General features: G+C 46.1%; 1 protein-coding gene across 4 annotated transcripts in view; it reads right to left on the bottom strand.

Annotated features, from left to right (window-relative positions):
• Positions 1-661: 661 nt before the first annotated feature.
• TP53 (tumor protein p53) overlaps positions 662-25085 on the bottom strand; it is a 99273-nt gene continuing 74849 nt past the window's right edge. For all 4 annotated transcript variants that reach the window (XM_085638038.1, XM_085638037.1, XM_085638036.1 and 1 more), the window contains 7 exons: positions 23905-24091; positions 23631-23743; positions 23217-23326; positions 22985-23121; positions 12769-12854; positions 2919-3019; positions 662-2621 (listed from right to left, as the gene is read on the bottom strand). In XM_085638038.1, the coding sequence (XP_085494164.1) occupies positions 2531-2621; positions 2919-3019; positions 12769-12854; positions 22985-23121; positions 23217-23326; positions 23631-23743; positions 23905-24091 (825 nt within the window). In that variant the 3' untranslated portion in view covers positions 662-2530. The remainder of the gene's footprint in view (positions 2622-2918; positions 3020-12768; positions 12855-22984; positions 23122-23216; positions 23327-23630; positions 23744-23904; positions 24092-25085) is intronic.

Genomic DNA, 25085 nt, shown 5'->3' on the forward strand with positions numbered 1-25085 from the left:
GAAACATCAGTACCATTTTTCAAGACTGATCGGACATTTTGAGTATCATCAGCGTACAAGGTTAGCACAAGGCCACAAGATTGTTCAAGTTTAAGTTTAAATTTATGCTAAGTTAAACTTAAACAAGATTGGACCAGAAGAGCCAGCTTTGTAACAAATGATGGCATGGAAAGTAAAATTACACAGAATCAAAACCTAGCTGGGAGCATGACTTCCAATGCCAGCAACATTTACCTTATCAAAAACGGACCACCACACTTTTGAGCTCCCATGGCACAACTGTGACCTCGGAGCCAATCACGCAAGTGCTCTATAGCCCAGCATCATATGTGGTGCAGATCTAGGTGGGCAAGGTTGGGATACCAGGCAAGCACAAGTGAACATATTTCATATCGACAGCAGAGCACTGTAAACAAAACTCTGCTGTAAACTGCTACATATATGAAATGTGGTTATTACTTGAGTAAAGTAAGTACCCACCTCAAGTAACAATCACAATCTTCGTCGGGGTGAACCACTAAAGTCCCTGAATAAACCAGAGCTCAACTCCCAGCAAGCTGTGGCACAGAACAAGTAGGCTTAACTTGGAGACAGTGTCTGAAGTATTTAGTCAGTACTAAAACAGTAAGTTGAACAACAAAACAAAACATGCCACAACAAATTAGAAAAATAGATTAACATTTATTAAACAAAATGACACTAAAATGACAAAAATCCAATAAGTGGCACTGGATATAGGAACCTTAAAAGTCTTTAGCAGAAATAGCACCAAGAAGCCCAAAGTCCCAATGGAAGTTAATAGTTGGGACCGAGGCATAATTTGACCCCGACCCCAATGGGAGTGTGGGTTGAATACACTAACCAAGTTCTTCCTGGTCAAAGATTTTACCTTCTGAATTTAGTCTTTCAAGTCCAAATCCACCACAGGAATACATTTCTAAAGGCCCTCGTTGCCCCCCCACCCCCTCCCTCCAAGACATCGGGGTGGCACTTGAGACTCAAAGGGTAGAAGGCAGAGGCCAACAGGAGAGTCCAGTCCAGCTCCAGTTGCCACTGGTCGGCTGAGCAGTTGCAGGAAAAGCCTCTTTAAGCTTGTTGTGACATTGCAGGTTTAACATTGTCAACCTTATGATCCTTGGAGTTCATTTCTTTGTCCTGCATACAAACGAGAGCAGGTCAAGTCCTCCAGGTCTCTTCTCAGGATGCAGACAGCAGGTTCAGTAGTTTTCTGATCTTCCACAGGTCCAAAAGTGTTCTAAAGTGGGTGCCTGGAGATGCCACATTGACTGCCACAAGCTAGGTGTGGGAATGACCCCTGGGCCCATCCTAACAAAAGGCAGTATAGGGACCTGGGGTTAAACCTACCAATTGTATGCATTTTAAAGAGGACTGTTTAAAGTGTGTTTTCCCATGGCAATCCTGGCGTCCTCTCACATCGAACACTAAAATCTACTTTTAGGCCATCCCTGTACCCACCGCAAACTCAGCGGCAGACATTTGGTAAAATTAAAGCACAGCTTTCAGCAACCAGACTTTGGGCAAGGCTATAGGGAGGGAACACGCAGGTCTTGTGAGGGGATCCTCTCAAGGAATCTCAGATGGTGTTTAGAGTTAACTGTTCATGTTTAAGAAGCTGGGCCTGGCAGCCATACCTCACTCGCGAGCAGAGCAGACAGCCACAGGCACAGGCCTACTGGCCTTCCACACGAGCGATGGAGCCCCGTAGAGAGAGACGGTAAATGGCAGAGATCTTTTACGTTCATCTCATCTTCAATAACTCAAATGTTGAATCTAATGATGCCAAATAATCACAGGACGATTGGCAAATACAAGGTCCCTTTTTTGACTGATTTCACAGACACAAGCAGGTCAAGGGGTGGTAGTTGGAAAGTCTCTGAAGGGAGTCCAAAGAATACTAGGGTGGTAACCACAAGCTGTGATGTGACAAATTTAATCTCTAATGAAAGAAAAGGACCCTCCTGAACAGGCCTCTGAAGAAATATGGGGTCAAAGCAACTATTTTCTTCTTTTGAGAAAACCTATATGTTTTGGGAACACCCATGAGAAGGCGGGCTGACACAGGGCATGGGTCGCTACAAGAGACTGGTGCTTCAGAATGAGTCATTAAGCGGTAGGCCTGATTGACGTCTACAGGGGTCTGCTAACCAAGTTCAGGAATTGAAAACCCTAGGTTCCCAAAATGACTTGAGACCATTACAACATAAAACAGTCACCGAGACAGGTTTTCTGGCAATGTTTATTTTAAAAAATGTATAAAAGTTATTTTCAGAAAGAAAAGGGTTATAAATGGCAGTGAATTTTAGCTTCGGCCATATGGCTATACTCAATCCTGTGAAAGAATAGAAGTGGGCCTGGTCCACCCCACCTGGGAGAGGGATACACCCCTTGAAGGGCAGCAGGCTTTAAGGGACATGCCTGGGGAGAAATCCTCAGGAATTAGGGACAGCAGACAAGCACTAGCGAAGGAAGACAGAGCACTGCGACCTTTGTAGTTCTAGGTCAGAGAGCTTTAGTCAGAGTCCTGAGTCTCATCTTTAACTAGCAGCTTTTTGCCATTTTTGGGGGCAGGGTTCTCACGCTCCTTTCGAGGTTTCTGGAACCTGTGCAAAACAAAAGGAAAATAATTCAAAAGTTACATTATGTAAGTTAGAAAAATGAAAATGCAAGAAGGGTGGAACAAAGGCAGAGATACTGGAAACGAGAGGGATGAGTCAAGAAGACATAACAAGTGATCAGAGGAGACCGATGAGAGGGCAACCACTGCAGATACCCTGTGTTGGTTATGTGCAGCTCAACATCTAGTGTTGGCGCCAAGATACTCTTCTGGGTGAACGTGCGCTTTACAAATACACGTTATGTTATTGTCTGCTGCACAGTGTCTTCCATGGAAAACTCACTTCTGTTTGATCTTCTCCTGGTCACTCTGCGGAATCATGTCCTTCAACTCCAACGCATCATTGAGATTCTTCAACCACTCGTATCGCTCACGGCCGCGGATCTGTTGGTGCAGAAGAACACTTTGATCAAGATATCCGAGTAAACCCTCTACCTCTATTACTCAGGTAAACACCCTTTATTCTATGTAAGCTACCTGTCACCAAAATGACTCATTTAAAGGAATATTTTTTTAAAAACCTTAAAAAAAAAAAACACTATTTCTAGTATTCCAAATACAAACGTCTAATTCTAAAGAGATCACTCCAACCACATATTCCAACCAAAACCACGGATTCTAAAGAGCTAAATTACTCCAACTGACCCAAACCACCAATTGCAATGAGACCACAAAGTCAAATTAAGAATACCAAAACTACAGAACACTTATTCCAACCAAGGCCTCTTAGTCTGTAAGAACTTATTTTGATCAAGACTGCTTATCAACTCGTCAACTCTTTCAACCAAATTAAGGCCATGTTAAGTAAGCCTAGTAAATCTATATAGAGAAAGAACTGGACGGTCTAAGCGAAGAACTGAGAAGACTGCATGATCCCTTCGATTACGAAACCACTAAGATAACGCCGATAGAGTCAAGGAGTGGGAGCTCGCAATAACGAATCCCTAGAATTACAGTGATTCTATTTAATCAAGTGTTTCAGCTTAAGGGCTATACTGTCAAGCCTAACTGCACAAGAACAATTTCTGAAGTTTACATGAACTCCAATTCCAATAACTGATCTAAACAGGACAACTGTAACAAAACCCAAGATGTCAAACATTTCACAAATGTTACTTACAAACAAGATGGCAACTACCCATCTACTCCCCAACTTTATTATTCCAAGGCGGCAGTGCTTAGATAGCTGCATTTACACTGCCTGAACTATCATTTACGAGGCCCAACGTGTGACTTTTGCTGTGGCATCCCAGCATCTTTTTATAAAGAAGGGGAAAAAAGAAGCAAGAAACAAATTATGAAATGATACACCAAATATAGACACATTGCACCATCTGCAGACTTTTGGTCAGTCCCTAATAAAGTCCACAGCATTGGTGCTCAAGCTGTGGTCCGAGAGCCCTGGGGGTCTGTAACCATTTTACAAAGTTAAATAATAATTTAATACATTAAAATTACTAACGTTTATACAAATAAAGGATCAAAATTGAAAATGTGTCAACTTTCTTGATTTGATTGTGAAATAAACAAAAATTTTAATATTAGAGCTTTTCTTTGGCATATGCTTGTTTCTGCATTTGTGTATTGTTTTGAGTTTCAAAACATAGAAATCGAGGGACCCCGGCTTCCAATAATGAGGGGGCGAGAAATAGGTGGGCCGGATTCAAGTATTGATTCAGTGTGGGAGCCACAGAAATCAAAATGTTTAAGAACCGCTGATCTAGAGCAATTTGTTGCAGGTGTTCAGCCCAGCATATTTTCACGTTTCTCTCAGAAAGTACCCCAAAGCCTGCGCTAAGGAGAATCACGCTGTCTGGCTGATGAGAATTTAAAGGGCTCCTCTTTTCAATCCCATGAGTAATCACATTGACAGGACTATATATGGCACTATTCTCAAAAATCGGAATCCTATTACCCTGGTGTTAAAATCCATGCACCCCACCGCCACAATAAAAACTAACCTTCCTTTCATAAGAGAGCAAGCTACATAGTGGTTTAAGGAATTGCAGAGGTCCTAGTTAAAGGGTTACCAAAATGTGTTAGTTACTGCAACTCCATTCTAGCAAGATACTCACTGGGACCACGCCACTGCCCTTGCAGCTTGAATGCCCCAGTGAGGGAGAAATCAACAAAGTCGAGATAGCACCCTACATGGGTGCCATGCCAGCCAGCACTGCCTGAAGGAATTGTATTGTAGATGTTATTTATAAAGCGCGGCTATCACCCTGCGGGTATCTTGGCGCTAGGAATAGGCGAGTCACCCCTCTAGCAGGGCTCACAGCCCTAGGGCAGGGTGCACTATACCCCCAGCGAGGACAGATATGCCCATACAATATTAGGGTCCATTCCTTAATATTGTAGGTGCCAGTGAAGCCATAGAGTGTACATGGGCTGGAAACTCGACAACTCTAGTTTCACAGCACCACAACGACTTCACTGAACACAGGAGTGTTCAGTACCAAACTACTAGTCTCAATAAATCCACACTGATGCCAGTGTGAGAATTAATGTACCATGTTCTCAGAGGACACCTCAGAGGTGCCCCCTGAAAACCTACCAACCCTGGAATGGTCTCTGACCAGCTGGAGGCAGCCAGCCACCACAAGGCATGGTTCAGGACCCCGGGTGGAGGGCCCCTGCTCTCTCGGACCAGAAACAATGCACATCCTGGGCAGAGGTGTCACACCTCTTCCCCTATGGTGGGCCAGTGCTCGAAGTGGGGAGGGGGGAGCTTCAAAGACCTGCCGCCCTTGTAATGCAGATCTCCAGCCTCTGCTGATAGCAGTAGATGGCAGCTCTCGGTTTACACCCCCACTTTGGGCTTGACAACTTAGAATAATAGGAGGTGTGCCCACTTCTGCCAACTTCACCCCTAAGGAGGGGGAGGCGAGGTGAAGCACAACTTTCAGTCCTCCACACCTTGAAGATGGGGAGACCCCTCACCTCCTCCCACAGGAAGGTAGCATAATATAGGGTGAAGTCACCCCAGGTATGCCTGCTGTCCCTACCTGCTACTATCCTATAAAACACCACTAAATTTAGTATTTAGGCGGCTCTCTCACACCTAGAAACGAGATCTGCGATGACCTAAGAAGAAAGAAGACATCCTTGCAGAGAAGAGTGAAGACGGGGACTGCATGGCCCCAGCCCTGCCGGCCTGTCTTCAGCTTCTGCGAACTTGCGACCTGTCTTGCAGCCAGTGGCTTCTGAAACCCTGGGAGGACTGCTGCCTTCGAAAAGACTTCGGTCTTCTGTGGACAGTGGACCTGTCCAGAAGGAGGTACCTCAAAAGGACCCGGGATCCGCGTCTCCTGATCACTCTGCTACCGACACCCACAGCCAGAGTTTGAGTCGGTCACATGCGCAGGTCAGTCTCCCCAGCGATCGTGGCCTCAAGTTCAGCGTTGGCTGATCTCTCCTGATCTCAACGGCGGTACCTGCAGTGTGAATCCAGAGTCTCCCCCTGACCGCAACTGGCTCCAGTAGGAAGACTCCAACGTCGAAAGGCACTCCTGCACCCAAAGCACCTGGGCCTTGATGAGCTAAAACGACGGTGCCCCTACGAGCTCCTACCTCTTCTGTAGTTGGTCTCCCTCCTGCAACCTCTGGTACAATGCCTGCAACATGTTTGCCAAACGAAGAATCTCCATTCAACAGCATTGGATGCCCGACAACAAAATAGCCCCCCTTCTGCTGGTCTTAAACCCCAGAGCTTGGCCCCTGCAACCGATACACTCACCTGCAAGCAGTGTGGCTTCAGACATCCTCAGTCTCCATTAAAACGCATTGGGCCGAACTCAGATTTTGACCTCTGCACCTGGCTGCCACTGTGCCTCAACTTTGGTACTCACCTGACCCTTGCAGATCTTTGGTCCGGAAGACCGGAATTGTAAGTGTGTTACTTACCAGTTTAACCGCGATATTATTTCCACATAGGATAACATAGAACTGTTCTGAAAAGTTTCTAAGTGTCGATTTTTCGAAGTGAAAAAGTACTTTATTTACAAAACGTACTTACCCAATTGAAAAGATCTTGGTCTTAAAATAAAAAACAAAGTATATTTTTCTAAAATTGGTGTGGATCTCCTTCGATTCGTGTGTCCATTATTGGTCAATGTTGTGCAATAAAAGTCTTCCACTCCTTTGAGTGAGGCCTAAGGCTGCTCGCTCACACTACCACTAATGGAGCACTTTGGGGTTTACACTGAACCCTGCACACTTTTGGGGGAACACCTGGACTCTGTGCACGGTATTCCCACCTAGTGGGGATACCATATACAGAGCCAGCTACCTACATGAGGTACTCGTCATCAACCAGTTTACATGGCATCACAGCAATCAAAAGAGGAGTTGCCTGCAAGCACGTTTACAATTGGTTTATGAGCAATGGAGAACAGTAACTAAGTAGCCTATGAAAATAATCTCCAGCGCCCATGTCCTTTCAGCAGAGGTTTGCGATGTCCTCAAAAACCAAAGCTCTTAACCTTCTTAGGACCAAGGCGTTCCCCCAAACATGGAATAAGAGATCAATTTAACTGATCTTTTCTTAGATTCACCATTCGCCAGAAAAGAACGACCTTGGATACAACATAGCTACGTGACATGTGGGGCACCTAGCTTTTTAGCCAATAGTTCTTTAAAAAGGAGAGATTTTAAATGCATTCTATTAACGAAAGCCAAATTACAACACCCAGTCTGCAGTGCCTCACTTGGCAGCAGTGTTTTGAATTAATTTAACGCTGTCAGCAAGTCTTTAACAGCCTGAAGATAGCCTACTATAGCAGAATACTAATTTGGCAGCCGGCCTACAACTTACCAAATAGAGTGTCATCTATGTATGAGCGACTCCAAACTCCCCCCTCCCCAGAAGAAGGGCCAATGGTAGATTTCCCAAGACAGGCGAGAGCAGAGACTTAAGGAGTACCCCTTAAAAAGTCATTATGTTCGAATCAAAAGGCTTCAAAACATTCTGCCTGAAATTACAGGTTCAATCAGCGGAGGGTGTGGACAATCATCACACTGGATAGATAGATATCAGAACAAACACTAGCCTCCCATTGAAAGAAAGCCGACCACAGGACAGGTAATCGTCCATCCATTTAATTGCACCTAGCAACAGAAAGTCCAAGGATAGATATATCAAGCTGCACTGTTCATTACAGCATATTAGCAGTTCTGTTTTTTTTTTTTTTTTAAAGCGTTTCAGCTGATCAGACAGCCTCTCTCAATTTGACCAGTCACCATTTTTTAGTTCTTTAAATATTCTCCAAATCAGTAAAAGTAAACTTACTTTGAATACAGCAGTTCATTAAAATGATAATTCTTTCGTTTTTGAGAGTCTCTTTGCGCACTCTTTCAATTTTAGCACTTTAATAAAGCAGCGCAAAGTTACATCACTCCATTAATTTTGTAAACGCTTCTGCAGCAAACCTGTTGAGGGAGTTAAACAGCTGCATTAGCCCACCCTCTGAAATCACTAACCACTAAGCTGGCATAACAATCTAGCACCTACAATGTCTCTAAATGTCAAATTACATTGAAGGCAAAATTGTGCAACCTACAAATAACATCTGTTTGTTTTGCATCACTAGCTGGAGAATATACCTGCCAGTCCCCTTTTTAGATCTGTGCCATTTCATACAGTACAAAAGCTTCTATTATCAATTTCATCTATCCATGGTTATCTAAAACATACCACAACATTTGTAGGCCCATTACATCGAGGCAGTTCAATTTCACCAAGTTTTAAAAAGGTAGCCTGGAAAAGGTGGGTGTCATCACAAGCATTATTTACACTACTTCAGGCAGTCATCCGCTGCCTCCAAGCACCTTGGGGACCCCACAACTACGACACACCCGCTTCAGCACCTGGATGCCCTCTTGGATGATTAGTGCGCTATACAAATCAACATGACAAAGCAATCAATGTGATTTTTTATCTAGGAATGGGACTCAAAAATTCAGGACCAGTCAATGATAAAGTCAGAGTCGTAGCCAGTGTCCCTCCCCCTTGCAAGCTTTCTTCCTCGGTAACCTTCCTCAGTCTATAAAGCTGCAGGGTCTGGCGCAGAATCTTCAGCGCACTGTAGAGCATGGACTGGAGCTGGAAAATAAAATAAGCCAACGCTGCCTCGAAAACTTCGTATTTTTGCGCATACTGAACCGGACAGGACTGGAAATTCGATGTAAAAATCTGCACTTCAGTGGGGTACTGTTATGAGGTTCTGGGCCAAGTTTTCCATCAAAATCCAAATTGATGCATTTGTGCATCTGGCTTACTTACCGTCCGCGACTTCCTAGCTGGTGCCAAAGCTCAACTCTTATGACGACAGACTCAAACGTATTTACAATTTGAATCCAGTGCAGGCACCATAGCATAAAAAAAACAAGCATTTACAATGCAACGGTCTCGGCAATGTTAAAGTTAGAGCTATTGGCATTGCTCATGACAATGCCGTTTCTTTATATATTTTAAAAACAAAAACAAACAAAAATAATGTCATGAGCAATGCCAATAGCTCTAACTTTACCAATGCCGAGACCATTGCATTGTAAATGCTTGGTTTTCTGGCAGTGTAAGTGATGCATTTTGCCTCATCTTACTGCAACAGCTGGTGGGCCCATGCATCTTTTATCCGTTTTATGCTTTTAAGTTGTCAAGTAATGTTTAAACTGTGTCATTAGAAAACACTAATTGAAAACCAATACTGCGTTTTCTGTTTGCAAATGTTTTCCTGTGTGTGTTAAAACTAGAAAGATATTGTATACCACTACACTACCTGGTGGGAACCACCTATACTTCTCAATTAATATTCTATCTGATGGCTATTTTTTCTTAAATCTAAAATGTTGTTGCAAGCATATTATCACATTTAGGCAGCAGGATGTTTCTTACTATTTATTTGTGTGCCAGATTCTTGCAGTTAAAACAAAAATACCATCACCCCACCTGGACCTATTTGCTCTGCTAATGCTTGTAATCTGTCCAACAGATCGATTATGCATGGTTGGCAGATGTTTCAATGCAAGTGGACAACAGCCATGAGCCTTAAATCGGTTCACCCAATTCATTACTGTCCAAACATGACATAACCTGAGAGGCAATTGTACGTCAGATCTGAATGATAACTACAAACTTTGCAAGTCACCTCTGTGTAGATAGATTGGTTATGAATCTATTGCATGTGAATATCTTGATAATCTGTCTTGCGTTGACCTTCGGTGGACCAAGAGGCTCTTGGGTCCCTGGGAGGTGAAAGTGTGTTACATGTTAGAGGTGCTAGCTCTGACCGGTTCCCCAAATGCAGTGCAAGCGGGAGGTATCGACTTTGTGGCAAAACTGCGTATTGACAACCCCCTCCCCCCCGCACATCCTCCCCCCCCCCACCCCGCACATCCTGAACTTGTTTCCCGTGTCCTCCCAGCATTGTGAATAAATTTCACCAATATGTTAAGTGAATTATCATGCAAATACTGTTTGGATTTTTTCCACTATTGGTTAATTCCTGGATTATACTTGCCTTCCACTATTAGTCAACGACGCTCTTTAATTATCCTACTTAATTAAACTGTGTTAAAATAAATTCACTTTTATTTCAGGGTCATGTCGGCGGGGTGGAGCAGCATCTGTGCAGCTTCACCCGGGGCCCCACCAGGGCCCCTTACACTCCCCTGTGGTCTCCCTCCCACCTTAGGGCTCCTCCAGTGCCCTCCTGACACTCACCCTTGGGCCCCCGGGGCTCTGCTCCCTGCAGGAGCCCAAGGCAGCAGAGAAGCGGGAGGCAGCGCAGGAGGGTCATGTCAGCTGGGCCGGGGCGGTATCAGTGCAGCACTGGGAGCTCCTCGGTTGGTGCCGGCCTCGCAGTGTCAGCGGCTCCTCCCTTCTGTTACTGTCTGGATAGAATGATGTTCTAGTTTATACTCTGAAGTTGGACCTCGCGGTCCGGGTAGTGATTGGTTGGCCGGAGCCAAGGGGCGGTACTTGCCCTACGCACGGCTTGTCCTCCCCGCAAATCTCTGCCGGACTTGTTGTTGGGCAGGAGTTGGACCCGGGCAGTGATTGTTTGGCGGGAGCCACGGGGCGGTTCTTCCCCATTCGCACGGCGTTTTTTAAAAAATTTATTTTATTTATTTAGTGCATTTTTATAAAGCGCGGTCCGCGAGCGCTGTACAATAGAGCTAGTATGTCCTTTGCGCTCACACAAATATTCAGATAAGCTTATAGCGAGAACTCGCAACCTTGTCACGTGGGCTTCTATGAGCACTTGAGGTGTCTAGAATTCACCTATGGCGTGAGCGAGAGAGGAGCTGACAATGTCTCTCTGGGAGACAAGAGGGACGTCAGACCCTACGAGGGGGGGGGGGGGGGCGGCGAGAGGTGCTGCTGCTGTTAGAGAAAATATGGTTGGCTGTCTCGGAAATCTCTACGAGGGATGTCTTACTCTGAAGTTGGACCTCGCGGTCCGGGTAGTGATTGGTTGGCCGGAGCCAAGGGGCGGTACTTGCCCTACGCACGGCTTGTCCTGCCCGCAAATCTCTGCCGGACTTGTTGTTGGGCAGGAGTTGGACCCGGGCAGTGATTGTTTGGCGGGAGCCACGGGGCGGTTCTTCCCCATTCGCACGGCGTTTTTTAAAAAATTTATTTTATTTATTTAGTGCATTTTTATAAAGCGCGGTCCGCGAGCGCTGTACAATAGAGCTAGTATGTCCTTTGCGCTCACACAAATATTCAGATAAGCTTCTAGCGAGAACTCGCAACCTTGTCACGTGGGCTTCTATGAGCACTTGAGGTGTCTAGAATTCACCTATGGCGTGAGCGAGAGAGGAGCTGACACTGTCTCTCTGGGAGACAAGAGGGACGTCAGACCCTACGAGGGGGGGGGGGGGGGGGGGGGCGAGAGGTGCTGCTGCTGTTAGAGAAAATATGGTTGGCTGTCTCTCGGAAATCTCTACGAGGGATGTCTCTTAAAGAGAAACAAGTGTGACGGCGTCTGATGAAAGCGGGAGAGGCAAGCACACCACCGCCTTTCTCCGAGGCACAGCAAAAATGCCTCGGAGAAAGGGAGTGTCCTTTTCGGATTTGGGGGCGTGTTTTGCTGCCGTCTCCTCCCTGAGACTTCTCGCAAAAAACACGCCCCCCGATCCGAAAAGGACGGGGCATAATCGGAGTGACTGGACCTCTTCTCCAGTGGCTGGCCAGCATTTAAGAGGCCAGCCAATGGAGAACAGGAGAGAAGAGGGGCGGGTGCAAGCCCCTCTTCTCAAAGACATTAAATCTCCGGACTTCCGGTCTGCCGACCGGATGGTCCCGAGACCTAAAAAAAGCGTTTTTCTTTTGGGGGTTTCAAGGTTTTGGCCAGAAAGGCGTGCAGGCCTGACCACTCATGGTCTAGATGGACAGACAACTAACACATCGAGTGCAAGTCTACTAAACGACACTGGCTGTGAGAACGTAATATATGTTTGATCCAAAACTATGAGCGAACAAGAAAAAGAATCATGAATAGAACATGTCCATGTCTTTTGATGGCCCTACCAATTTGCTCTGAAACCAAGGAATTACTGAATTACCTTGAATCTCGACGGGTCTTGAAAAGCCGTGCATCCGTTTTATAAACCAGATGGGGTTAACGCAGAATGTGAAGACGGCGGATACACCATGGAGCATAATAAACTCTGGGTCAAAGTCACTATGAATGGTAATCACTCAAAGCAACAATATACTTTCGACAGCCCAACCACCAGATAGCAGAAAAAGGCAAAGTATACAAATTTAATACAGGTTCAAGTTACAATAATACCTCTTTTAACCCTGGCTTGTTTCAACAAAGTCAAAAGGGAAAAATACACGCGCCTGTAAAAATAGTTTTTAAATGGTTTTACCGCGTGAACATTAAATCGGATCCTCCCTCACCAGATCAGTTTGTTTGTTCTCAGACATCCTGCGACACACTTCAAGACTCCAGTCTACAGAAGGTACTGTTTGCAGGATCTTACTGTATGCATCTTATTGTATGCAAGAGTAAATTACAGCAAATACTCTTCAGATACTGTCAGCAGACATGTTAACTAACTAAAGGCTTCTCCCTCAGATCACTCAAAATCTCAACATATACAAACTTCAAGACCCAAACCTGCAATGTGTAGATCTCATCCTCCTCAGAAGCCTTCCTCTTGGGATGTTCTGCATCGGTTTCAGTCAAAGTTGTATCCTTGATGGCTGTGGAGCAAAGAAACCAAATTAAAGTACAGGCCTCAAAAGCCGGCTTGCTAAAGCTAGATACTAACTGTGGGAGATGCTACTGGGTTAAATTAGGACAACTAATTCAGAGAGGGGGTCTTAAGAGCTCAAGAATCTCAGTCAAGCTTCCACTAGGTCATTGTTTACAAGAGAAACGCTCAGTACAACAGTGGTTGCGTCCTTATGCCTTCCGGTGTCAGGGTATTGTTTGTGTTCATTTAGCACAGTGAAACTCCAAGTACAGCCAGAGGGCTACATGTGGCCATCCTGACCATTACATGAGGCCTCTGGTCAAAAGCAGCACTGGGCTGGTGTTTACTTGACTGAGGACCAACATTCAGAAAGATGTTAAATAAATGGGCAAGCATTTATTTACACGTCACCTGAAGTTAAAGAAAGGAGAGTGACCAAGAAATCCAGAACCGCTTAACTTAAACTCATTTTTTTGGGCGAGTGAGTGCATCACATACCCAGTGACTCAAACAGATGAAGAGGGTCTGTGGTTTGTGTGGCTACAGGATCTCACATTGTGCAGCCAACTTGCAGTCCCGGTGCATCACACTGCTTCTGCAGGAGGAAGAGTTACTCTTTTTCTAGAACCCGGGATAATGTTCTCAGAAAGGGCAGGGACCCGATGAATCCGGAATCGAACCAGCCCCCCTACTTTGCACACTCTTCTAAAGGTTGTGCATGCGACAAAGGAGCAACAATTTGACCCACATATGGGAGCACAGGGTTAAACTTGTACCACATTCACCTGTCTAGAAAAGGAACTTGGGACGGACCATGGGTAAACTGAAACCAATGAGAACAAGTCTCTTCAGCGACAACCATGAAACTGAGAAGAAAAGAGCAAAGAAAGAAAAACAGAAGAGCAGAGGAAATAGTGAAACTGTGTCAATTCAACCTAGTATACATCAGAGTAGCGCTGCTTCTTTAAGAATATCAGTCACAGACTGTCCAACACAAGCCAAGAAAAACTATATCAATGCTGACTGGCAGATAAAAAATGAACATGTACCCAAATTAAAAGGAAGGATAATGCTACTTACCCAGTATGCAACTCTTCTTGGCATATAGAGCTGTAGAGTCATATGCTTTAGCATAGATCGCCATCTGGTGTTGGGTCTGGATGTTTGCACTTTTTGTTCGAAGAAGTCTTGTAGTCACGAGGTAGATGATGACTCCTTTCGGTGATAGTGCGCCTGGGCATCGACTCCATCCTTGGATTGTTTTGCCATAAAGGTTGATGATGGAGTTAGTAAAGTAATAAAAGGGAGATGACCATGTAAATTGTATCTAAGTAAGATATCACTGCAACAGGTAAAGGTACCCGGGGAGGCTTGGGGGGGGGGGGGGGCATATGACTCTACAAGCTCTATATGCCAACAACAGATACATACTGGGTAAGTAGCATTTTCCATTCAAGGCATATGAGCTGTAGATCATATGCTTTAGCATAGACTATAAAGCAGGTATTTCCGAAGCGGTGGCTAACCTGTAGCTGTTCGTAAAACTGCCTGGCCCACACTAGCTTGTTGTTTTGCTAACACATCCACACAATCATGTTTTATGAATGTGTGTGGTGTAGACCATGTTGCAGCTTTTCAGACGTCATCTATGGGTATGTTTCCTAAGAATGCCATAGAAGCCCCAAGTTTGCGTGTAGAGAGCGCTCTAGGGGGAATTGTTAGTGTGCGTTTAGCTTTGATGTAGCATATTTGAATGCACTTAACTATCCACCTTGCAATGCCTGATTTTGATATGGGATTGCCTTTATGTGGTGGAGCAAAAGCAACAAAGAGTTGTTTGGTTTTCCTAAAAGGTTTTGTTCTTTCTATGTAGTAAAGTAATGCTCTCTTATCATCAAATGTGTGAAGGGCACGTTCCACCACTGAATCTGGTTGAGGGAAGAACACAGGTAACTCAACAGATTGGTTGATATGAAAGGCAGAGATGACTTTAGGTAAGAATTTGGGGTTAGTTCTAAGAACCACTTTTCTTTGATGCATTTGCAAAAATGGTTCCTCTATGGTTAGTGCCTGAAGCTCACCGACACTTCTTAAAGAAGTGATGGCTATAAGGAAGGCTACCTTTCAGGTGAGAAATTGTATTTCACATTTGTACAACGGCTTAAGTGGTGGACCCATGAGTCTTGTAAGGACTATGTTGAGATTCCACACTGGAGAAGGTGGAAATCTGGGGGGAATGAGTCTTAAGTGCTTCCATAAAAGCTTTAATGGCGGGCACTAAAAAAAACGACAAGAGCTGTCTATTTTGCAGATATGAAGCTATTGCAGCAAGATGTAAGCGTATTGATGTGTACGCTAAATTAGAACGTTGTAGGTGCAATAGATAACAAATGATGTCTTGTATTGAAGCATCTAGTTGATCGATCTGATTGCTGTTACAATAAACGACAAACCTCCTCCACTTTGCTGCATAGCATGCTCTTGTGGTAGGGCGTCTAGCCTCTTTGATAACATTCATACAGTCTGGGGGAAGATTAAGGTAGCCAAACTCTAGGATTTCAGGTGCCAAATTGCAAGACTGAGCTGACTGAGATCTGGATGTTTTATAGCTCCATGGTTCGGAGTAAGAAATTTGGGGGAGAGGTGTAGTTTTTGGTGGGAAACTATCGATAGCTCCACCCGAATTGTGAACCAGGGTTGTCAGGCCCATGTGGGAGCAGCTAGGATAAGCGTCAGGGAGTGCTGTTTGAGTTTCCGAACCACTAATGGAATGAGTGGGAGAGGTGGAAAAGCATAAGCAAATATCCCTGACCAATTCATCCATAGTGTATTGCCTTTTCACAATGAGTTTGGATGCCTGGACACGAAGTTTGGGCATTTTGCGTTTAGGTGGGTGGCAAACAGATCCATCTCTGGGAAGCCCCACATTTGGAAGAATGGGAGGAGAACTGGAGGGTGAAGTTCCCATTCGTGTATCTGCTGTCGTTGACGACTGAGCAGATCTGCAACTTGGTGGTCAACTCCTGGAAGATGTTCTGCAAGGAGATATATGAGGTATGGCCCATCTCCAGATGCTCTGTGCTAGCTGTGAGAGCTAGCGAGCGTGCGCCCCCCCCCTCCCTGCGTTTGTATGTAGTACATCGCTGTCATGTCTGTGCGAACCGGGACAGCTTTGCCTACTAGATGAAGTTGAAAAGCTTTCAATGTTAGAAAAATTGCAAGCAGTTCGAGATGGTTTATGTGGAGTGGTTTCTGTTGCAGAATCCGCATGCCCTGAATGGTATGTTTTCCCAGATGTGCTCCCCAACCAGTGAGGGATGAGTCTCCTGTTAGCACTATCTGTGGAACAGGATCGAGAAATGGCGCCCCTTGGAAAGGTTTTCTATGTTCCACCACTGCAGAGAGTGAGTACAGCCATCTATCAACACCCGATCTGATAACGGACCTTGAGCCTGGTTCCACCGATGTGCAAAGCATTCCTGTAGAGGAAGCATTTGAAGTCTTGCATAGGGAACAATCAAATTGCAAGAAGCCTTCTTTCCGATCAGTTGCATGAACACTCGGGCTGGTAATGAGTGTTGAGGCTGAAACTGATATTAGAGCTTGCATGTTGCGAATCCTGACTGGGTTAGAGTACGCTAGAGCTTTGCGAGTGTCTATTGTGGCTCCTAGAAACACTTGTGTTTGGGATGGTTGGAGGTGGGATTTGGTGAGGTTTACAGTGAACCCCAAGTTGTGAAGCAGTTGGACTGTCCTTTGAGTGTGATCTGGCTTTTATCAGTCAGTCATCTAGGTAAGGGAAGACATGAACATGCGGTCTTCTTAGATGAGCTGCGACTACTGCCAGGCACTTGGTGAAAACTCTGGTTGCTGAAGTTACTTCGAATGGGAGAACTTTGAACTGGTAATGTTGTCCGTCCACCACAAACCTGAGATCTTTTCTGTGAGCAGGATGAATGGGAATATGGAAATAGGCGTCCTTTAAGTCTAGTGTGGATAGAAAGTCGCTTTGCTGAAGTAGTGGGAGCACCTGTTGGAGTGCGACCATGTGGAAGTGGTCCAACTGTATGTACAGATTCAGCTGTCCAAGGTCTAGTATGGGCCTGAGAGAGCCGTCCTTTTTGGGAATTAAGAAATACAGGGAGTATATTCCGGTCCCTTGATATATTAATGGGACAGGCTCTATAGCATGTTTTTCTAACAGAGATAGAACCTCTTGCTTTAAGAGAGTAAGATGTTCCGGTGACATTGCATGGGCTCTTGGAAGAATATTTGGGGGAGTGCTTGTACGATCCAGGCAGTAACCTTTTGGATAATTTGAAGCACCCACTTGTCTGATGTGACTGAATTCCATACAGGTAAGAATTGGGAGAGACGTCCCCCGACAGGAGTGGAATGATCGGGGGTAGCGGAGGGAAACCACTGTTTGTTTGCAGGGGAAGTGAGTGTGGAATTACCTCTACCTCTTCCCCTACCATTGTTTCCTCTAAACCCTCCTCTAGAATAACCTCTGGACAAGGGGGAATAGGTTGTTGCCCTTGTAAGAGGAGGAGGCATTCTCAGTGGACACAGTTTTTCAGCCACCCCTGTAAACTGAGCAGCGAAAAGAACCTCTACTGGCAGGTAACTGTAGAGCCCCCATGGACTTTGCGACCTCAGTGTCTTTTTTCATCTTTTCCAGCAAGGTATCAACAGCTGGGCCGAAAAGATGCTCTTTGTCGAAGGGTCGGTTAAGTATGGAGGTTTGCACCTCTGGCTTAAATCCAGAGATTGAGCCAAGCATGTCTGCGTAACAGTATACTTGTGTTACTTGCAGGAGATGCTGTGTCTGCTGCGTCTAGTGCACATTTAATGGAGGTGTTGGTAATGAGTTCACCTTCCTGAATAAGGTCATTAGCTTTAGATTTATATTGGTCAGGCAAGTGTTCCATGAGTTTTTCTAGCTCATCGTAATGAGCCCTGTCATATGAGCTAGCAGCGCCTGGGCGTTGGCAATGCGCCAGTTGTTTGCTGCCTGTGAAGACACTCTTTTGCCTGAGGCATCAATAAGCTTGGACTCCTTGTCAGAAGGAGGGGTCTCTCCTGTGGCTTGAGAGTTGGACTCTCTTGTAGTCTCCAACGCACGAAAGAGGGCTAAAGGCAGCTGACTTTTATTATAAATAGGATCGGTATGAGCCGATTTGTATTTTTTATCCACTCAAGGTGCGATTATTCTTGCCTTCACAGGATCCTAAAGACCTTGTCTGTGTGTTGTAACATGCCTTTCAGCATTGGCAAGGTATGAGTAGTTCTTTGTGAGGAACAAAGTGTCTCAAAGAGGAAATGCTCTTCTAAAGGCTCTTTATGAAGATCTACCCCGTGATAATGAGCAGCCCTGTTAAGGAGATCGAGATAGCCAATGTCATCAGGTTGGGAAAGTCTGGAGGGCTACAAATCAGGGTCATTATCTGTATTTGGATCTGTGTGAAAATCTTCCCAAGCGTCAGGGTCCTGATCCTCATCCCCATCCCCTTCATCCTGTGGGTCAGGTGTAATTTGGCCTTGGTGGTGAATTTAATGGTGTAACAAGCAAGTTAGGATATGTATGCATGTATTGATTTCTTATTAAGCGCAGCTGTCACCCAAAAGGGTATCCTGGCGCTGAGACCTTATCAAGCCATCAGGAAGGATGTAATTACATTGCTCTTGGGAACAGGTAGGTCTTAAGATCCCTTTTAAAGGAGAGCAGATCTTGACTACTCCTTAGTGCTAGAGGTAGGGAATTCCATAATGTGGCGGCCGTGTAACTAAAAGCACGGCCACCTATCCTTACTCTAGTAATCCTGGGAATCCTCACCAGGAACGCCGACGAAGATCTCAGAGGTCGGGCAGCTTGATACCAAGAGAAGAGATTCTGAAGTGGAATTGGTCCTAGTCCATGCAGCGCTCTGAAAACAAGGCATGACGCCTAGGATAAGGTGGTGGAATATAAGGAGGAGACGGGTTAGTGTCCACATTCTTCTTCTTAAGAGGGATATGATAGTGCTCTGGCAAGTCAGCTTTCTGTTTTTTAGGTCGAGCCTAGAGCAGCGCAATTGCGCTGCGCTATGGGAGGCTTCCTGTAAGCACTCTGAACTTCTCCGTGTGGGTCGGACTCCTCCCACACATTGGATTGGCCTTAGCGTGTGTCTTTCAATAATGAAAGCACACAAATGGCCAAAGGCAGGTGCATGTCCCACCTCCTTTCCAATGTGTCACTCCCATGGCGTTTTGCTCTCAGAAGTGAGCAGCGGCGTGCACGGTGGCAGCTGCATTCCTGGAGGGTTAGGTTATACACAAAGCGCCGTGCTTTTGCTTGTTTTTGTTCGCTGCGGTCCCCATGTAATGCACCACTCTCATGAGAGATGAAGGGTGCTGCAAAAGTGAACAGCAACAATTGAGACGCAGGTTATATGTGCGCAACACAAACACAGGTAAATGCTCTTGTAAAGCGAGATACCACGCAGTCTATCAAAATAAAGCTGCGTCCTTTCTTTGGCGCTTCGTAACAAGTTATATTAGCCCTCAGCCCCTACTACCCGCTCCTGTACTGCAGACCCGTGTCCACTCTTCACTGCTTGATGTACAGTGCTTTTTTTGTGACGATGGCACCAAAATCAATGTGCTCCAATTAGACTTGGAGTCAAATAAAAGACTCACAGTTGCCCTTCAGAAAATCAATTTCAGAGAAAGAGAAACTCCAAGCGGTAGAGGGGTCAGCAGCAACGTGGACACCTCGCACCCCCGACGGTACTCTTAAAAAGCAGATTCGGGGTGTTCTGCGGTTTTTGTTCATGTTGATTCCTCGCTAACTATGGTTAGAATTCCCAGTCCAGACATTGCCGCTTACCGGGCATTCGGTTTCAGAGCACCCAAAGAGCCGCATGCTTGCGTCTTATAACCCTGAACCCACAAGAACATGAACCAGGCTGGCACAGAAGGTATATGGCAAGGGTTACGCAAGCTTCACTGGGCCTCATATGCACAGACACACACACAAACATCGTGGACAGATCCAGGCTGTTTTTAAATCAACTTTCTAATTCAGATCGGTGACCACGTGCATACTGTTACCAACATAATAACATGAACAACATGGCATGGGCAGAAAGGCCGCTTCTTTTAGCCAGAAGGCAAGAGGGTGAGGCCATCAGTCATTCCTTCGGCACAGAAGATTTGTGTGTCATGCCCAGAGTATTTGCATAGGCAGAGCATTTGTGAGTGAGTTCAACTAATATTGATTGAGCACGTGTCCAGATCCTCTGTGAGCAGCACTAGGCTGCCTTTGTAAATGGGGGCGGATTGCCTTTTAAGTGTCTTGTTTAATCGGGTCGTTCGGTTGTACAGAATGTCGTCTTGGTTATATACAAGGTAACAAAAATACTTATAACACTTTTTAAAAATAACTTTTCAACATGCTACACAGCAGCCACTCTACTCTACAACATAGCTTAAAGATATTGGCAAAGCCAAAAGCTCTGACTAAATGTCTATAAAGTCCCAAAGGCAAGACCTATTGGCTATGCCAATGCTTGTTTGGAATGGTTGCCTGAATATGTCCTGTTTTAGGGTTTATAACCAGCTTTTTCTGTTTCTGGTCGAAAGTTCGCTCATTAGCTGGAGGCTCTTTGTTTCCCTTTCCGTGGAGATTTCGGCGTCAAAGGTTTCGGCTCAGAGTCTTTGGGCATCAATGGTTTCAGCACGGAGTGTTTGGGCTTGGAGGGTTTTGGCTCAGAGTCTTTGGCCTTTCAGAATTTCAGCTCAAATTCTTTCGGCGTCGAAGGTGGAATCTTCAGTCCCGAAGGTATGTTGACCGACAGATGCTTGGTCTTATGTTTTGTTGCCGAAGGTGTTGGTTCGGCATCGGAGCGGCGCTAGCTCAAGCCCGAGCCAGAAGGCTTCTCTTTTTGCTTCGGAGCCGGGCCGGAGCATCGGAAACGTTTTGTCGGTGCCGACCTGAACCCATGGGCGAAGGAGGGACTGGAGCCTTTGTCTTATGTGGAATGGACACAGGGGGGGGGGGGGGGTTGGGGCAGGGACACCTGTACTCACGATACGCTGACCCGCAGTGAGGTCTTCCTCTTCTTCCATGTCGGAGTCGGCCTCAGACACGGAGATCTGCTCTTCTTCCTTTGGCTCTTGAGCTGGCTGTTGGATACCAGAATCTTCTCCGAAGATGACCGGAATAGAGTCGCTCTGATGTTGCGTTTCGTGGCGCCGAGCCAGACTATCACGAAGTGTCTTTTTCTATCAGAATGATCAACACGGGTCGCAGTCCTTCTCGTCGTGTTCTGGGGACAAGCAGAGGTTGCAAACTTCATGCAAGTTGGTGCGTGGAAATTTAGCACGACACCCGGGACATAGCTTGAATGGAGTCCGTTCCATCGACTGCTAGCGCGGTAGGCACGGGTAGGCCCGATGGCCTCGAAGTGAGACGATGCGCGTTGAATGAAGAACTGCAATTGATAACAGTACAGTTGAGGGCAGTGGACTGTGCGTCGAAGGGGCCCGAAAACGGTACTGAACAGGAGCGCAACAATACACATCCGGACCCGATGGCGGAAAAAAGAAATCCAAGGATGGAGTCGATGCCCATGCGCACTAACGCAGAAAGGAGGAGTCACCTACCTCGTGACTAGAAGACTTCTTCGAACAAAAACAAAGTGCAAACATCCAGACCTAACACCAGATGGCGATCTATGCTAAAGCATATGATCTACAGCTTATATGCCTCGAACATACTTTACCCAGTCAGTGGTTATCCTGCTAATCTGGTGAAGATCTCAATTTTCTGGCACTACAAAGGGACAGTCCTGTCTTAGGGACTTCCCTACACCGAACCTGTATAATGGCATGGCTCCTGATGTTTTCCATTGAAAGTAGCTGCTGACTCAGTACGGTGGCCCTCAAGCTTGCTTCGTTCTTCCCTGGGCAGTAAGTCATTGCCATGGTTAAACTTTATTCAAAATAAATGGGCACCCAAGGAATCAGGACCGTCAAGTAATGGAAGGACTGGTCATTCTACATATGCACATGGCGATGGAGGAACACGTTGAGAAAACTGTACCTGCAGAAGCAGTTTGTGGAGGTGGCACTTCCTGTCCAGGCAAAATGGCAAATATGGTCAGGCTGTCGTTCTGTAAAACTTATCATAGAAAATCAACCATACCGTCAAGGCGGTTGAGGCCACAAAAAGTGAGGGGGTATCCAAATCTAATATGGCCCCTTTATGACCTACCTCTTTTAGCAGGTCTTTCCTCTGCTTTGGTTCTTTCTATACTCCTGACTCCATTGCTCGCTTTCCAGTATGTCTCGATACTTCACTGCAGCCCTGGCTACTCCGGACTGGCTTGTTCGCGATTTGTCAGCTACTAGAGTTCAGCAATGTTAAGCCTGAAGGTGCTGATCCAACTTTGCTAATCCAGTCTAGTGAAGATAAACAAGAAAAGACCGTAAAAGAGTCCTACGAAACAAATTAGCACCCAGAAGGTATTCTGTACCTTTTTCCCCTCTTGTGCTTCGATAAAAATTTCCTAGGGGGCTTTACCTGCAACCTGGCTTCTGGATGGGAGGGCGGGGGGAGAGGGCGAGGTCACCTGCTCTGTACTAGGGCAAAGAATTGACATTCTGATCCCACAATCACCTCAAACTACTAAAAAGAGGAATACTAGCTGAGAGAGCAGAAGGGTGGAAGAGGGGAACTAGAGAAAGGAGGAATGGAAGTGAACAAATGGGGATGGAAGAGAGAAAGAGGGGAAGGAATAGAGGGATAGGAGTAGAGACACGAAAGGAGAGAGGAACAAGATGAAAGCAGGGGAGAAAGAGCAAGACAAAGACCAATCGAAGAGGTGGCAGCAGAAAAGCTGAGAGACTGATAGAAAGAAGAAAGACTGAAAGAAAAAATAATAGTTATGTTTACAGACCGTAACAATAAGAGCCAAGATAAAAGAAGGGCTAGACTTTCCATGGAGAATCTGCTGTGCTGAAACAGGAAACCCCACAACCTTCACTTATCACTCAGTCCAGGCACATATGGTCTTCATCTAGATACCTCCCAATTGGGGAAGTTTTGCATGTCTAAAAGCATGCTTCTTTGAACCCCCAAAGCCCTTCACATACTACGCTTGGTCCCAGTGTTGACTGAAATCTTCGATGGCTTCTTCTTATTGTGAAAGTTCTCCTCCTCCGTCTTGCGGTCTCGGCCAGGGCAAGCGCACACCCGCACCTCAAAGCAGCATCGGCCCAACAGCTGACCACTGTGAAGAAAGAAGGGTGTGAAAAGGAGTCTTCCCTACGAAAGTTGAATACTAGACAGCACCCTCAAGTTACTGCAAAAAAATGGGACACTTACTCATTGGTCTCCAGTGTAACGATGGTCAGGATCGGTCGGCGGTTCATGCCCCCCATGCAAGAGCTATTGCACATATAATTGTACAGCACTGTGGTACAGTCGGACCCGACCTGGAGGTAAAAATAGTCACAAATCAACATATGTTGCACATCATGCATGAAGCAGCCTGGGAATAATGTCAATAAGCGCCGTGGCTGTATTCCATAGGCAGTTCAGAAAAACAGGTTTGTAAATGTATACAAAAGTACCACCTTGCAGAACATGAGACCAAGAAATCCTGGTAAAAATCAAACACTAAATACAAATAGCAAATTAGGTGGCCCATTCTAGAAACACTATGCACTCAAGACAGACCACAAACTGCGGAGTAAAATATTTCACCCCGTAGCCGGTGCATTTGGAAAAACCACTTACCTGCGGAGTCTCATATGGCACCAACACGCTGTGGCGACGGGTTGCCACATTCTCCATATATTCTGCCTTGTAATTCCCTTCCACACGGATCAGGTGATTGGAGGGTGCATTACCTGGGGAAACATGAGATAGCTGCTCAGGGCATAGGGCATTTAAAGTACACCAGGTGGTGGATCCTGGAAGAAGGAAGCGCAGGGGTGTACAGTAAAAGATCAAGTCAGGAAAGGACGTGGGTGGGAAGAGTATTACCGGCCATCTACTTCGATCCACTTACCATCACTAGGATCGCCACTTCGTTCATGGTGAGGGCAGCGTTTCACCACTTCGGCTATGTGCTGGGACTTCTTGTAGACAGCAGTGGCCCGCACCACGGCGCCTGGGGGTGGAGGGGCGGAGACAGTCATCTTAACAGGGCAAGTCTTGGCAAGCTGGCAGAAGAGTTTGTTCAAGTCTGGCGAGTACTAGAGGAGAAAGGGAGACACAGTTTCCTAAATTAGCCAACACAAGAAATCTGGATTGTACTGCCAAAAATCCTTTTTGTTCCAGCGTGCTTACCAGCGGCTTGCTATTGAGAATTGGTGCAAAAGTATAGTGCACATTTCCATCTCACACTGGAATCATATTGTTTTCTCGAGGTGTGCAGTCAGTAACAAGTTAGTTTGAATGAGAAAATATGGTGGGTGAAACCAAAAGACTGTACAAAACTGCCTGGCAAATGACTGTTTGGTATGCAGCTGACTGTAGCAATCAATCAATTGGGAAGGGGGGGGGGGGGGGTACTGCTCGAATAGCCAGGTCTGGAGTACTCTCCTGAAGGTTAGTAGGTCTTGGGTCTGCCGTAGGTGGATGGGAAGGGTGTTCCAGTTCTTGGCGGCGAGGTAGGAGAACGATCTGCCGCCGGAGGTCGCTCTTCAGATGCGAGGGACGGTAGCTAGGGCGCGGTCAGCGGAGCAGAGCTGGCGGTTCGGGGTGTAGAAGGTGAGAAGTCTGTTGAGGTTTGCTGGTCCAGTGTCGTGGAGTGCTTTGTGTGCATGGGTGAGGAGCTTGAAAGTGATCCTCTTGTTGATGGGCAGCCAGTGCGGGTCTTTCAAGTGGGGTGTGATGTGGCTGTGTCGAGGGATGTTGAGGATCAGGCGTTCTGTATGCGTTGCAGTCGTTTCAGCAGTTTGGCCGGGGCTCCCGCGTAGAGGGCTTTTCTGTAGTCCAGCCTGCTGGCGACGAGGGCCTGTGTGAGCGGTCTTGTTTCGGTGGGGATCCAACTGTAGATCTTGCGGAGCATGCGGAGGGTGTTGAAGCAGGAGGATGACATGGCATAGACTTGCTTGGTCATGGAGAGTGTTAAGTCGAGGATAAACCCCACGTTGCCTGCGTGGTCGGTGGGTGTTGGTGCTGCTCCCAGGGTGGTCGGCCACCAGGAGTTGTCCCAGGCTGAGGAGGTGGAGCCGAGGAGGAAGA

Source organism: Triturus cristatus, chromosome 12 (genome assembly GCF_964204655.1).
Source record: "Triturus cristatus chromosome 12, aTriCri1.1, whole genome shotgun sequence".
NCBI classification, from domain to species: domain Eukaryota; kingdom Metazoa; phylum Chordata; class Amphibia; order Caudata; family Salamandridae; genus Triturus; species Triturus cristatus.